Source organism: Adiantum capillus-veneris, chromosome 17, assembly GCF_014529385.1.
Source record: "Adiantum capillus-veneris isolate H3 chromosome 17, ASM1452938v2, whole genome shotgun sequence".
Lineage (NCBI taxonomy): Eukaryota > Viridiplantae > Streptophyta > Polypodiopsida > Polypodiales > Pteridaceae > Adiantum > Adiantum capillus-veneris.
Window position 1 is genome coordinate 141,813,108 of NC_140947.1, and position 15,469 is coordinate 141,828,576.

The window sequence follows — 15,469 nt, forward strand, 5'->3', positions numbered from 1 at the left end:
TTTTAGCAGCAGTTAACTTACAGGCTTTTAAGCCTTTGTAAAAGCAAGAGGCCAAGGGCCTATAAATGTATGCCTAGGGGGAGTTATTTTCACTTAAGAGTTTGCAAGTGGCTCTTCCAGGCAGTTCTATATGCAAAGATCAATAATAAAGAAATACCGCAAGGGGCACCCAGTTAGGGGCCAATACATCTGGGAGTGGAACTCCGCCACTCCATGTCTATTACTAAATTTAGATCCAATTGTTATTTTTTGTTGGCACTCGATGCCCTTCCGGTTACATGCATGAAAAGAAAGCGGAAAAGTACTCCATAAAATGTGGTCTACTTCTCAAGCTAGGCAAAGTGTGTGCCCGATGATAAGGATATCCTCTGCATGGAACATAAATAAATGAGAGAGTGTCAACCTCAGGATTGGACGAGAGCGTTGGCAGCCCCATTGGCTGTGCCCTTCCAAAGACAAATCTCAAAGCTGGACTTCAGTGTGGGTCCTGTAGAGTCTGAAAAAGTCATTACTAATGTCAATTGTGAGGAGAGAATCTCAGCCTGTGTCCAGCAAGCTCTTTGCTTGCTAGAAACTGCAGTGAAGAAAGAGTATCTGCCAGTTTTAGTCATGGTAAACCATGAAACAAATATTTCTATGTTAAAGGTGAAATCCTCCTAGGTTGGGCGAAACATATGTAGGGTTGCCAATATAATTTTACATCCATCTTGATGTTTTGACTGTTTCAAGACCTCATTTATGAATGTTTGAAGTGTATACTGCTTTAATAGATTCAGACGTTTCAAAGTGAAAATCTATGCATGTCAAGGGGGGAACGGTATTGGTGTGGAAACTTTTTGTGGCCGTTTTTGGATCATACGAGACTTCTTGAGTGGTTTCTTAAGAGCCAGGAGTACTTCTAAGGTGGAGAACAAAGAACTGGCTTTGAAAATGAAATTTCAAGGCACCTTTTCAGAGGTAGAAGCATTGGTTTTATTTTTGGTTTAAACGGCATTCAATAGTTAAGGCCCACGGTGTTGACCTTTCAAATCAGATTTGTTGTGTAATTTTTTGTGTGGAAATGGCTTATTTCTGAAAGCTGAAATGAGTGCTGTCTAATGGGTACTCAAATCATGCATATGCAGCCATTCTTTCCTTATTCTTTGTTTTTTACTTAGGGTGAGATGCCTTGCAAAGTTTCTGTGAGAAAAAGATCAGGCTTGTGTCTAATACTTCCACTGTTTTCTAGGCACTGATTGAAAAAGACTGGCTTGCATTTGGGCATCCATTTGCTGATCGGTTAGGTATGCCCACATATAACAGCAGCAACAACCTTCTCATATCAGAGAGTGTTCGACAGAGCTCAGGACAAAATATATCCTCCCCAGTGCGTCTCTCACAGGGCTCTGGGTTCACCTCTTCCTTGAGTCACAACGCAGCAGCATCTTCTAACAATTTTTCACCAATATTTTTGCAGGTATTCATGATTTGTATTTGCTTATTATACAGGGACGCATGCTAAATATGTTACATAATGAACTTTTGTGCAAATGTCACAGTGGATCGATTGTGTCTCACAACTACTAAGATTATATCCTCGTGCATTCGAATTTTCTTCGGTAATTCTTAGTGCCTCTTTCAAAGTAAATAATTTCTCATGGTACCTCCTAAAAGTGCTCTGTATGCAGGCATTTCTTGTGGAGATTCTGGACTGTGTTTTATCCTGCCGATTTGGCAATTTCCTGTGTAACAGGTATTTGCAGAAACTAGATATTTAGAGTCTTATGTAAAATAGCCATGCACGTGTGTCTTGCAAGCGGCAATACTCATAGCACGTGCTCAACGTTTACTCGGCGATGACATCTCGGTTTTGTTGTAGTGAAAAAGAGAGGTTTCAAGCAGGAATATCAGAGTCTTGTGGATGTATGTGGGTTTATCTAGAGAAGCAGCGGCATGCAAGAGGAAAGGAACATGAGCATTTTAACATCTTTTATGATCGAGAATATCAAGATGGGGCATTGCTTCCTCCTGCTGCTGCGCTTGCTCCAACGCTTTGGCCCAACTACTTTTTGCGATGGGCCTGCCCGTCTGAGATTAATGCAGGAGGGAGGCCCATCAGCTGGGTGCAAGGTGGTGAGTTGGAAAACCAGTGCCGCATGTTGGTGCAATCGTATACGGGATTCAAGAAGGTGAGGTTTATTTACTTGTATGTATGGCTAGTGAATGGCTTTATAAATAGTTCCATATGATATAATCCTTGGTTTCGCTTGTATGCAGGCAAAAGATAGAGCTGACATTAAGGTGAGAGAATTAAGTTCTCGATTGAAGCTGGTGAGCGAAGAACTCCGTACAGAAAAGCAGGCATCCTCTTCTACAGCTGCAGCTCTGGCTCGGCTTCAAAAGGAGAACAATGCCATCAATCGAGCTTTGCTAGCGATTGGTTGTAAAGTCCGCTTTTCAGAGTCTAGTGCAGTGCTTGGTGCAAGCTCCTCTGAGGATGAAGAAACAAGCAATCAAGAAGGGATTCCGAGCGCGAGTAGGGCTGGCTTCCTTGGGGCAAACCTTGAAGATCTTGCGGTTTCTGTGTCGGTTGCTTCTGACTCTGACTTGTCTGCGGATCTTGTTCGAAGGCCATGTGGAGAAGCCTGTGATTCTGAGAACGAGGAGGGTTGTAGATGGCCAGCAAGTGGTTGCGCGCGCTTAGGCAGTGGCTTTGCAGGCATACGAGCAAACTTTAGCGCTCTTGAAAACCTGTCAATAGATGATTCTTATTTTGAGGTAGGAGATGATCTCAAAGGTCAACCATATCCGCCACCGGAAATTACCTGAAAGAGCATACAGAGTGACTGTTCCATAATGTTGGCCTCCGCATTTTAGGAGTTGGTCAGTGAGTCCTCTCTGAGGCACTCCATGTGTGTGTTGTATATCACTTGTACTTGTAGAGAACGGGGTTGCCAAGACGGTTGACATTATTACTCCCTCAATTAATTGATTGGCAGAAGGTCTGCTACAGGAGAACATTCATTGCAGCTACTTGTGAAGCATGAAGCTGTATCGACTACATGAGCTCAGTTTTGTTAACATAAAAGTGGCATGGTAGTGAAACAGGACAGGCTTGCACCCATGAAGAGATCGCAGAGCATGATGATTGTACAGAGAGTAACATAGAGATGATGGAAGAGGATTGAATGTCCATATCGGCAGAAACATCATAGGCGGGATGAGTCGCACTTTGCAAATGCAGCTGTGGGGATAGAAGTATGTACAAGATTCATGAAGTTTTGTAGCTGAAGAGTTGCCTATCAAGATCTGAGAGTGTCTTTAGTATCAAGATATGTACCGAAGTAAAAAAAATGTATAAGAACTATGAAGTTCTCTAGGGTCACCTATCCAGATGGGTTGTAAGATTCTCATAGTTCTGACATTGTATAATTTGTTCAAAATGATGCCTAATCTGAATCACCAATTGAAATTTAGCTGTCTTTCTGGCCCTTACTTTCTCAGGCCGAGGTCCTATTGACAAAATTTGCACTTGCTGCATGGCACTAATTTGCAAGCAGTCCCTTCTCAATGGCAATAGCTGTAGATTTGAATGTTGGAATTTTAGGGTAGCATTGAGCGCAGAGCAAGGTGAAGGGTCACATTGCCATTCTTAAACCAAACAAGGTGAAAATCACAATGGTCTACATAAGAGTCACAATGAGAGAGTATGTGACCCACTACCCAATGCTCCTCCATATAAATAGGAAAATCAACATCAACTACTAAGTAACAGTTCTCCTAATAAATCAACATCAACTAGTATCAGTTCTCCCAATGTATCTCTTAGGAAAAAAAAAAGGAAAACATTGCCATTTTTAACGTGTGCCATGCAGCACTAATCAACAAAGCTTTATCCAATGACCCACAATTGCTATAGAGGCCTCATGTAGGCCAAAAATAAAAAGGACACATATGAGGCTCTTAAATGGAAGGACCCATTTACAAGCTATAAAACCATGGGAGATTTCAATGCTTCACGTGCAAAAGTAAAGGGTATGCCAAGTTCCTTCTTCACCAAGGAGTATTGTAAAAAGCCAAAAAGTGACTTGGAAGACTCGCTTGGAAGCATCAGCAATGAACCTCAAGATTTATTTACAATGATGTGCTTACAAACAAGAGCACATGATAGATTATCTTGTAGAAGAGAGTTAAAACTACATGAGAAATCCCAAGAGGCCTCAAAGGTTTGTTCAGTGCACGTAGAGAGAGAGAGATAGATAGATTAAATTATCGTCCCACGGAGGTCAGACACGAACCATGGGACCAAAAAACAAAACATAACGGTCGTTAGAAGTGCTCAAGCTTTCGTTGCCTTCAAAAAAGCTCAAAGCCTTTGTCGTCTTTTCACAAAGGCTCCAAGAGAAAAATCGCCTAAAAATTGATGATGGTTACGAATAACCCCAAGAGGGCTTTATATAGGTACTAGTACGGCCGACCGTCTCTCCCCAGGTCGCAGATTGCGACACGTGTAAAGGGCTCCCCCTTCCACCATATTATGTTAGTAGACTAACCTAGCCTTTTGAGTGCTCTTGCCCTTGCTTTTCAATTGTCAGACCTTTGACTTTTCAATTATCCAATCCCTTCGCTTATAAAAGAAGACTTTTAGGGCTTTTGGCTTTTCAATTATCCAATCCCTTGGCTTATAAAAAGAAGACTTCTAGAGTTGATTTGTGATAGATGACTTGGCATAGGTGGACAGCTTTGCGTGGTTCTCATTTGTGGTGATGATTGGCAAGGCAAATCAGGCCTAGACAAGAATTGATGGATGCCAGGTCCGGGTGTTGAGGACGTCTGATACATATCAGTTAATGATTGAGGGTCCATCAAAAGCATGGAAGAAAATAACAAAAATCTTAAGGGGCCTCATGTGAGGAGATAGCTAGTTTGGGAGTTCGAAATTCTTGGATGATGGCTTTACCGCCTTGGTAGACTGCCCATTTACCTTGCTTGCGGGCTTCGTGCATCCTCTTGAGTTCGCTTGCTTTCATCTGGAATTGTGTCGTGGTTAATTCTTCGGCGATCCAAAGCTTTGTTCCCTTCAAGAGTTGAGATTGATGTAGCAACTTGATCCGCTCCTCTTTGTCCTTGAAGGTGATGATACATTGCTTGGGTGGCACAGGCCTATGTGTGTCCTTATCCAACAAACAGTTTTGGGCTTGATCTGAACTGGTTGAAGAATGTCATTAAGTTTGGTGATGGCTTCTTCGAGGGTGTCTTTGTCAGTGCACCACGATGGGTGGAGCCCCCCAATCTAGACCTTGAGGCCAAGAGATTCTTGTAGTCGGCACTCTTGTAGGCCGCTTGTATCTTGGTGTCAATCTCTTCATGGGCTGCCTCATGAGATTTCTTTTGGGCTTCTATGACACTCTCGGCGAGGGAGGATTTAACTTCCTGTGCTTTTGCAAGCAGAGCTTGGCTCTCTACTTCTTGAAGGACATCTTTGGAGCTGATAATGGTTGTAATACATTTTATAGGCTCCAAAATCCAACACAGAGAATTGAAGGGAAAGCTAATCAAATCATGTGATGAAACCTACAAGCTTACACACAATGCTTACCCATGCCAAATTGCCACTCATTCACGAGTCTTCCCATAGCTTTGGAGAACTTTATCGAGCGTTTCCACCACGAGAGATTTCAAATTTAATAAAGTTCTGGTTTTTTAAGTCAACCTTGTCAATTCATTGTGCAAGAAAGATGAGAGCCTGTCTACACTACTTAAGGTATTATAGCGAAAGTACCATATACGAATGCAGTGAGTGCAAAGGGAAATTCACATAAGGACATCCACATTGCCCCAGGCACGTCACCATTATAATCAGAGCTTTTAAGGGAAATTCTCTTAAGAGTTCAAGGACGCCGGGGGAGGGGGACGCAATGTAGAGTGGAGGTAAAGTGAAACATTATTCCCAAAGTGAGGCTGTTTCGAGCCTTTATGCACGATGCAATCACTGATCGAGGTAGCAAAACAAATTCTTCCATTGCCGGGATTTGAACCCGGGTCGTCTGGGTGAAAGCCAGATATCCTAACCGGACTAGACGACAATGGACTAATGATATATATGGGGTCATTATAATATTTATTGTTTGTAACTAAGTGAACCAAAACTGCAACCTTCTTGCCACCCATGGCAACCCCTGAGCGGGTCATTTCATCACGGAACTCTCTCTCTCTCTCTCTCTCTCTCTCTCTCTCGCGCGCGCGCGCATCAGTCCACCCCTTTATTTTTGGGTTTTGGAAAGTGTGAGAACAGTGTTCCATTGTAGACAAGACCAATCATACAAACTCAAATGAGGCCATTGTTTGTAGTGTTTTACCTGTGCATGTATGAGCACATCTTACTAAAACTGGAATTTATCTTGAATATCTCTGTTTGCAGGTGATAGCACAAGGACAAATAGTCTTGAAACCGTGTCTAACATAGACAATTAACCTTTTAGATTATATTGATTACATTCTTTGCCTCAAGATTAATATTTCCTCTCCATACATTACAAGCTTTACTCTTCATATAAATATCATGTGTACCTGAAAGAATGAAAGTCTCCCCCTTTTGGAGAAATGGGTTAGAGTGCCACCACACGGTGGGTGTTAAAACCCATACTCTCCATTTAAGGGAGGAATGGGAGAAAAAAGGAGGACATGCTGTGTTTCATAAACTTTTGCATATTTGCAAATGTTTGGATAGTTTGAGAAGTGAAGGCTTTTCCATGGTCCACTTAAAGAAACTGAAGTTTTTTTAGCCTACTTTTGGACCACTTGAGAAGGCAACGTTAAATTTTTAGGGTGAGTTGGCAAACTCATCGTGTGAAAGCTCTATTAAGTGCGTTCTTGTCGTGTGCATGTCAAAGATAGTATTTTCTCTCATCCAAATCTATATTATAATCTTCTATAAACATACCTTCTTTTGTATCTTTGTTGTAAAACCCTCATCTAGATGTTATATGACATCAATGAAAGATCAAGAGAGCAAAAAAGGCAATACAAAGCAAACAAAAACTCGAATTATAAACACTTTTAAGACTCAAACGATATCTACTAACACTTGCTAGCGATAAAAGTAAAAAAACATAGGTAGAGAAGACTTTGTCCAAATCCTGTAAATTATGATGGAACTAGCTATTCTCAAACTTAACTAGCTCTTTTGGTAGTGCTCAAAGGCAAGATTATGCATGGAACAATGAGAAGAGGGCGATGGCACCAACTTAGCACATTTTTTAAATGCCTCAAATATTTGAGATATAAATTTGGTCAAAAATTTACTTTTCTTTCTTGACTTCCAACCTTCCAATTTACTTGAACTTAGCCCAAGAATACAACTTAAAGCCTAACAAGGCTGGTGATGAATAAAGTCCATTCGAATGATATTTTTGCGAATTTGGCCATGTTGGTTTCTCTCTATGATGCTCCAAATGGGATGACATTTGGCATAATTGGAGGCCTCTTTATAGAAAATATTGTGGCTCCACGCTCTTAGGGGATGTCAAGCTACAACAATAGAATGCAGTAGGTAGACGAAAATTGTTCTTGTGATCATTGACCCCACTGGTTGTGAGCCGGAATTCTCCCTCTAGTTTACTCTAAGTAACTACATATGGGAGCTACAAGTGGGCTTGCACAACTCTACATATGGGAGCTACAAGTGGGGTATACCTAATTTTTCAAGAAAAGGGTGAGAGAATATAAGGGTGCTTTTGAATCTTCTAAACAATAAGAACATTACTAAGATCTACTTATTGAGTGATCCTGCTTTAGCACACTCAAATTGTATTAATTCAATCCTAATAAGAGAAGTTGAATCAACCAATTGATCCAAGGACAAAGTGTTTAGCAAGGAGTTAAAAGATGAAAGAACTCATCAACAACAACGGGATCATGTAAGTAAACTTATCATGGTTTAAATTGATGGTTGACTCTAGTACTGATTGAAGGGTCCCCACGCAAGCTTTTCCCACCAAGCATCATAGCTCATGTTTTTGTAATGCATAAAAGGCACTAGAAGCACATCAAATTTCAAAATCCATGGCATCTAGAAGTTCCACTTTAGCTTAGCCTTATGTAGATAGCTAGATCTATAGATGCTAAGGGAAGGGAATGCTGAATACGTGGGCTTTGGCAAACGTAGAGGTGCCTTTGAATTTGGATTGTCCACCAATGTAATTTACATGTGTTTTGGCCCAAAGAGAACGACAGAAGTCTTGTTTTGTTTAGAAGTTGCATTGAGCCTTGCAAGGAACAAAAGAACCCTTGTAGATCTTCTATATCAATTGCATTGAGTTATCCTTGTGATTAGTTAACAATGTTGGCATCCATTTGGAACTTTTTTGAAGTAGGGATGGTCCATATATACTCCCAAAATTGGTGTTAAACCAAACTATGCTCGACATTCTGATTAAGTAGATAGACACTAGCTCCATTCTCACATTGAAGCAATGCACTGATACGTGTAGGTGGGACCAATGTTGGGGTATGACCTTGTTGGCTTGATATGAAAAATCATTTTTGCCTCACATGGGTTCTTGATCACCTATCCTTGATCAAGATGTGAGTTGTGGGCTCTACATAAGATTCTTGACTAATAGATTAGGTGATGATAGATTTAAACTTTCCAAATCTTGAAGAAGAAAGCACCTAACTAATTGACCTCTTGAACAAAGGTGTGACAATAAGAGAATATTTATTTAATCTGCCACAATTTTCCATGAGCACTTTAGCCAATTCTTTTGATACAATAATGGGCCTCATGAAGCTCTTCAAAACAACATTGGACTTGTCTAATTGCAAGCCTCTATGTTGCAACCAATTTTGTTTTTCTTGAGTAAGATCACTATCTCTTAAATGATGCATGTCGAGAGGAAAGAAGTTAGATGCCCCCTCACACGAGTGGGTAATGGTAAGAAGTGAGTGATTTGACACCACTTGACTTTCCTCACATTTACGCATGCAAGAGGAGGGGGAGTAAGAGAGTAACTTCAACATTTCTTTTTTTTTTTTGGGGGGGGGGGGGGGGGGGGGGGGGGGTAACTAGTAGAGGGACTGGAGGGTTAACTTAAAATAAATTATGGCCCCTCCTTGTGGGCTCCTCCTACGCTATACACCAAAAATGCAAGATTGTTGAAGATGAGCCAACTAATACCCAATGATCGACTAGCATTATAAGACAACCACAAACTTCCTTTCTTTATGAATGAAGTCTTGATCATGAAGCTCATAAATATCTTGATTGATTCTTTGGATTAAGTTATCCAACACCACCAATCTATTTTGTAACGATACCATGCATACCTATGCATTCATCAATCATCAATTTGCAACTGCAACCTTCACTATCTGAGGCGTGACCTATGATTGGACCTACTTTTATGGTTAGGAAAATTATCGATAACGTTTCCACTTCTATCCAAGGCTTTCTTTATAAAGATAGCGTCAAATTACAACTAATGAAAGATGTGGAAGCTTCTCATGAAGTCGATTTGCTAAGAGAAGTCATCTAAAGTGACCAATCTCAGTGGCTACAAAGGCATTACTAAGTTTTTGGTATTCATTGGCTCCCTCACCAATGGTGATGACATAGGATGAAATTCTTTGTTGGTTATCGCCTTTCGAACCACTAAAACCAATAAGGCTATCATTCTTTGCATTTCACCTACTTCATCCTTAATGAATATATGTATTTCTAGATATTTTTAATGGTTGAGAATAATTGTTTAGCCATGTGATGTATACCTAATGTGGTGCCTGGTAATAGTCTTGTCTTTAGCAGTAATGGATGGAACTTAAGGTATGATGTTAAACTCAATCTTTTCCTTTTCTATATTTTAGCAACATTTTCAAACATATCATGCTTGCCTCACAAGAAATTTAAAGTTTACCCCCTTTATTCCTTTGCACTTTGTGGTGCTCATAAAAGGACCACCTAGGTTTTAGCCCAAAAATTCATGTAGTTTTGGCCCTCCTCATCTTGTTTCCATTTCAAACACAATGTTTGTCGTGCCGCTTTGCGGGCATGGGGTGAAAGATGCAAATCTTCATACATATTTGATGTTTTTCAAACTTATGAACAATGCTAGCAACTATTATGTCAGCAAGAGGACTGAGATGTATGCTAAATGTGGGTTTCGATGCCTAAAAATGGAGCTACTGCTTGCAATCCAAGTTGTACTATGCTGCCAAAATTTGATTTTATAAGCCAAGTTTGTAGTGTTTGACGTGCTCTCCATGCCTGTCTTTACGGATCATCAATCGGAGTTACGGTGAAGAAGTTATATCAGTTTGAAGTTGGGACTGTTTGCAGATGTGGGCCGGATTGGGTAGCTGTTGATGAGGGGTCAGAGTTGAAGTGAATGCATGAGCGTAAAGTGGTTATCATATGGAGCATGTTGGTCTTTTCAAGTCGCCATTTGGAGCCCTGGTTGCCAAGATATTAGCAGTTTAAGTTTCATCAAGGGCCAGTTCTGTACTGGTTTTGTCACCTTGGTCAATGTGCCAAAACTGGGAGTTTTTGGGGTTCAACCAGGCTCTAAAATACATGGCACTTAATAGATCAATAAGTGCTTGAGGAGCATCTTTTTTGGAATGTCAGGAAGTCACATTTGGCAGTGCCCTAGCCGATATGTATGTCAAATGTAGTACCCTTATGGAAGCAATTAAGTTATTGATGACCTCAGGGAAAAATCTATTAACCGGATGCGAAGGGAAGACCTTTCTTCAAATGCAATTACCTATACTTGCATCTTGAGGGCATGTGGCACTATCCAAGACATGCAAGTAAACTGACGATGTTATTGCTTGCTAGGGGATGTTGAATGCCTTGTTTTACGGAGCAATGCCTTGGTCCATTTGGTGTGTCCACAAGGGCATGAGCATTAAAATAAAGGCCGCCCAAGGAGATTTGGGCGCCCAAAATTAAAGCAAAGGAAGTGGCCACCCAAGGGGTGGAAATAAAGAGGAAAATGGGAAGGTAATGGATAGAGCAGCGACGAGGGTGCAAGAGAGAGAAAACACTGCTCACGGAGGCTTGGGTGGTTCTCAAACGCCGACGAGCACGAAATGTGAAGTCTTTAGCAGGCCGTGGCGCCTCTATTCGGCTCAAGCGGCACCCATTTTTGAGCTGGTCGTCATGCTGGGTTTCCACATCATCACTGAGGCTTCACATGCCTTGTCACGACAGTGTTACAACAAAAAGGAGAAAAGCCTAAAAATAGCGAGGGATATAGCGAGTAGGGGTTGAAGGGAGAAAGGGGAGGGAAGCAAAGAGAAGATTGGGGCATCAAGGAGAAGGGGTTGAAGCAGGAGGGAATTACTCCAACGAAGGAGAGGAAGGAGTGGGAAGCTCTAGGGTAAGCAAGGCGGGGAAGAAATCCCATGAGTAAAAGGGGAAGAGGGAGGAGATGGTGTGCATGAATGAAGGAGAGGAAGGAAAGCAAGGAGGCATGACCGAATCAGAAGGAAGGGGAGAAGATCAAGGAAATCTTTGCCTTCTCTGGACTGATTTCTCTATCGACTAAGGAAAGCAACAAGGGCTTGTCCTCTCTCTGATGATTAAGCAAGACATAAGAGTAAGCTCGTGGTTTGAAGGAAAAGGAAGAAGGTGGTACAAACGGGAAGAAGAGGGAGGAGAAGGCACATAAGATCTCTCTCTCTCTCTCTCTCTCTCTCTCTCTCTCTCTCTCTCTCTCTCTCTCTCTCTCTCTCTCTCTCTCTCTCTCTCTCTCTCTCTCTCTCTCTCTCTCAGAATCCACCGCAAAGCAAGATAGGAGGAGGCATTGAGACCGACCACGAAGGGTGTGCAAAAGGGATGTGTTCTACAAGATAGAGAGCAGACAAAACTGAACTGAGCAGTGAGCGGAAGGGAAAATCATAAGCAAGGAAACTGTTCAAGGTGGGGTTTGCCTGGCAATTACAAATTGCTTCTGAGGGGTTGGGAATTTTGATTATGGGTTTGCAAATCAACAGGCATACTTACGATGGAGTATGCAACTGATTTGTAACACGATTTCAGATATCAAATTATAGGAGGCATCTTCTAGTTGTCAGCATCAATTAAGTGTTGATAACTAGTTTTAATTTAATTTTCACTGCTACTTGTGTTTTGAGTCGTGATTTTCTTTCGAAATTGCTCTGTAATCATCTCTATATCTTCTTACTAAGACTAAATCGACTCCATGTACACTGGTTTTTCTTGGTTCATGCCTCAGCTGATTATCCATCTACAGCCAAAAGCCAAGTGCTTTCCCGATCGACCCCGGAGAGCCGTGCACTTCGACATATTTTTGGTGAACCTGACGCAAAATTGATCGGGGTAGACGAAGCCAGTTATGTCAACAAGCCAAGAGAAAGAGATGTAGTAGATTATGGGGTTAACGGCTACTATTTTGCAGCACCAGTATGCACGCCAAGTGCAGGATATGAATCAAAATTTGGGTACCTATTAGGAAATTGAGAACGGAGAATTGCAGCATTCTGCAAAAAGTGAATTGAGTGGATTTGAAGAGCACAATAACACAACACTTTTTCAAACATTGAAGTCAGCAATGGGAAAGAGGGAATCTAAAGAGCCAGATGATTGGAAGCAGTTGACCCTTGAAAATTCCAAACGCTCAGTTTCTTATCAACAAGGGATTTTGATGGTTATGATCCAGTAGGATACTTGGAGTGCTATGACAAGGAGTTGGAGCTGCATGGGGTTCCAAAAGAGAACAGGATTCTAAAATTTGACAGGTTTGTGATCCCAAATTTCATTGAGCGAGTTCAAGACCTTCAACAACAACATATGCATAGTTGGAGCAAGTTTAAAGCTGCAATTATCCGAGAATGTTAGGATCCAAGCATGTATGAAGATGATGAGGATTGTGTTAATATGACTACCTTTGCGGAGGTTTGGAAGCAGATTAGGGCTAAGCTAGAAACTGCTATTGATGAATGCTTGCTTGAGGATGATAGGCTATTATAGGATAAAGATGATGAAGAAGTTGTCCAATTTGCTTATGCAAAGCTTGGAATTGCAGACTCCATGCTAATGGTTGAAGTTGAAGACTTACAGGGTCTAGAAAAGCATGAGGATTCAGAGGTTTTGTACACACATGAGGGTTCACAGGGTGTGGATGTACATGAGCATCTACAAGAATTATGTATATTAGATTTACAGGGTTTGGATACAACAGATTTTGAGGACTTGGATGAGCAAGGACATGTGCTTGAAGATTCGCATGCTGATGATTTAGAGGGGGTGCAAACTCCTTCTTTATCAAGATTTTGTGATGCAAAGCTCTCAATATGGCAAAGTGCTCGTGAACTTGATGATGCTTATTCAGAGGGGGTGCATAATGAATTTCAATCTTTTGGTGCTTCATATGATTGGGTTTATTTTGACGAGGATATGGATAGGGATGTAGATACAATTTTCAACATGCATGCTCAGCTTTGTGCTACAGAAGGTTAAAGATATTTGAATGAGGGGGAGAAACTTGATGAGCAGTCTACAACAGATGCGGCTAGTATGCATACCATGTGTGGAAAGCCTAGTTTGCAGCCTAAGATATGCAGGATAGAGGAATCTTCTGAAGCGGTGGACCTTGAACTTATGTGCTTATTGGATGAAGCTTTGGAAGGCTTCTCAATTACGAATGCAAAGGGTACCGAGAAATTTGGTTTCGTGCATAAGAAGGTTTATCTAGATGTGGTTGATGATGACCTTATGCAGTTGTTGGATGATGCTCTATTTGGTTCTGGGAATATACAAACTAGGGAAATGTTTTTTGATGCATCCCGAGAGTCTGATGAAGAGGATTTTTCCAGAGACTTGATGTATCCAAGTATGCATGATCGGAATTTTGATGCTAGAGGGGGTGAAGGTGAATTACCAATCCTCCTACCCGTGATTGATGATCAACAATTGGATGATCCACTTGCACAAGGGATATGGCAGTATCTAGTGATACCTACTGTTGTATGGGATTTTTTGTTACCCTATGATGTAGGGGATGCTGAGCTACCTTTTGATCCAGGAGGTAACAATTATATGCATGGTCCGGGGTGTTACCATATACATGTGGTAGTGATGTGTGTGAACACACTAGGACCGCCGGGGCATTTTTTCCCTCTTTAGAAGGTTTTTTCCCCCGTGCATTGTATATACACCCATCACTCTAGGGCTATCTATCTTTCCATAGCACACTAAGTTACACACTCTTTATTGTGTGCCTTGAGCTTCCTTCGTCTTCTCCAAGCTGTGTGTGTTTCTCTGCAACCCTAATTCCAACAATTGGTATCATAGTAGGTCACGTCCTCCCGGGCTTAGTCGCTAGCTGCTCCAACACACGCCTGCTCACTTTCTCCGATTTCAGTGAGCTTTGGTGAGCGTTTGCAGGTCGACAAATTGTTTGGGAAAGCTCGAAGAGATCGGTTTGCTCAGAATTTTGATTTGGGCTCATTTCGGCCTCCGTTTCCACTACAGGCAGTACTACACAGGCTATTTCGTCATTTTGTGCAGAATTTCTGTCAGTGCCGTTTTTTGCATAACAGGTGCCTTATAGTCTTCTACGGTTTGTGCTATATAGCACAGGTTGTTCCCGCTCCGTTTCTCCTATTTTCAGGCAGTTTTCACATTAGGTACAGCATTTACCATGGCTGACAACAACAACACAGATGTGTTCAAGATGTTTGCTGCTGAGGACAGGTTGGATGGGGACAATTACCCTATGTGGGCTTATATGATGCAACATGTTCTTGTGTCAAAGGGTGTCTGGAACTTTGTGCAGGGCATTGATGTACGTCTTGGTTCTGAGGATGTAGGCGATGTTGAGGATGTTGCAGGTCTTGCTGCAAGGATTGCAGCTGTTAGAGTTGTTTTGCCTACGGCAGAACAAGCTCGTTGGGATGTTAAGGATGCACAGGCTCATGCATTGATTGCGTTTTCTATGAAGCGCACCATTGTTCCTCACATCCGTTCAACAAAATCTGCAAAACAGGCTTGGGATATTTTAGCAGGTCTTTATGGAAGCCGCAATGAGGCTAAAATTGCTTTGCTGCGTAAAGAGCTGGAGTCGAAGATTATGCATGAGGAAGATGATATGGACACTTTCCTTGATAGTGTCAAGGATATCAATGAGCAACTCATTTCTGCAGGTGAAGTCATTTTAGACAGTTCCCTAGTGCAGACTGTTCTTGATGCCTTACCAGATTCTTACCAGACTTTTGCTAGTACTTGAAGAGTTATGACCCAAGGAAATCCAGAAGTTGTCAAGTTTGATGCATTATGCACATTGCTATTGCAAGAGTCACTGTCCAGAAAAAACAGGACTAGACAGCGTGCAGTTGAACAAGATTTTATTGCTTCTCAAAGAAAGGGTGGTAACAACAATGCAACCACTTCTTATGGTTCTGCTGCGAGTGGCAAAAATTATGTTTCTAATGCTTCTGCTGGCAGCAATTCGTCTGGAAATTCTGG

At 41.6% G+C, this 15,469-nt stretch overlaps 1 protein-coding gene and 1 non-coding gene across 2 annotated transcripts in view; one reads left to right on the forward strand and one right to left on the reverse strand.

The window, feature by feature from the left end:
• Positions 1-3,470, forward strand: part of LOC147438215 (phosphatidylinositol-3-phosphatase myotubularin-1-like) — a 98,540-nt gene extending 95,070 nt beyond the window's left edge. The window contains exons 15-19 of the mRNA XM_086487517.1: positions 1,229-1,456; positions 1,539-1,598; positions 1,668-1,732; positions 1,859-2,168; positions 2,257-3,470. Of these exons, the coding sequence (XP_086343643.1) occupies positions 1,229-1,456; positions 1,539-1,598; positions 1,668-1,732; positions 1,859-2,168; positions 2,257-2,808 (1,215 nt within the window). The 3' untranslated portion in view covers positions 2,809-3,470. The remainder of the gene's footprint in view (positions 1-1,228; positions 1,457-1,538; positions 1,599-1,667; positions 1,733-1,858; positions 2,169-2,256) is intronic.
• A 2,526-nt stretch (positions 3,471-5,996) lies between these two features.
• Positions 5,997-6,070, reverse strand: TRNAE-UUC (transfer RNA glutamic acid (anticodon UUC)). Its single transcript has one exon. It is a non-coding gene; the product is annotated as a tRNA-Glu (tRNA).
• Between the last annotated feature and the right edge of the window lie 9,399 nt (positions 6,071-15,469).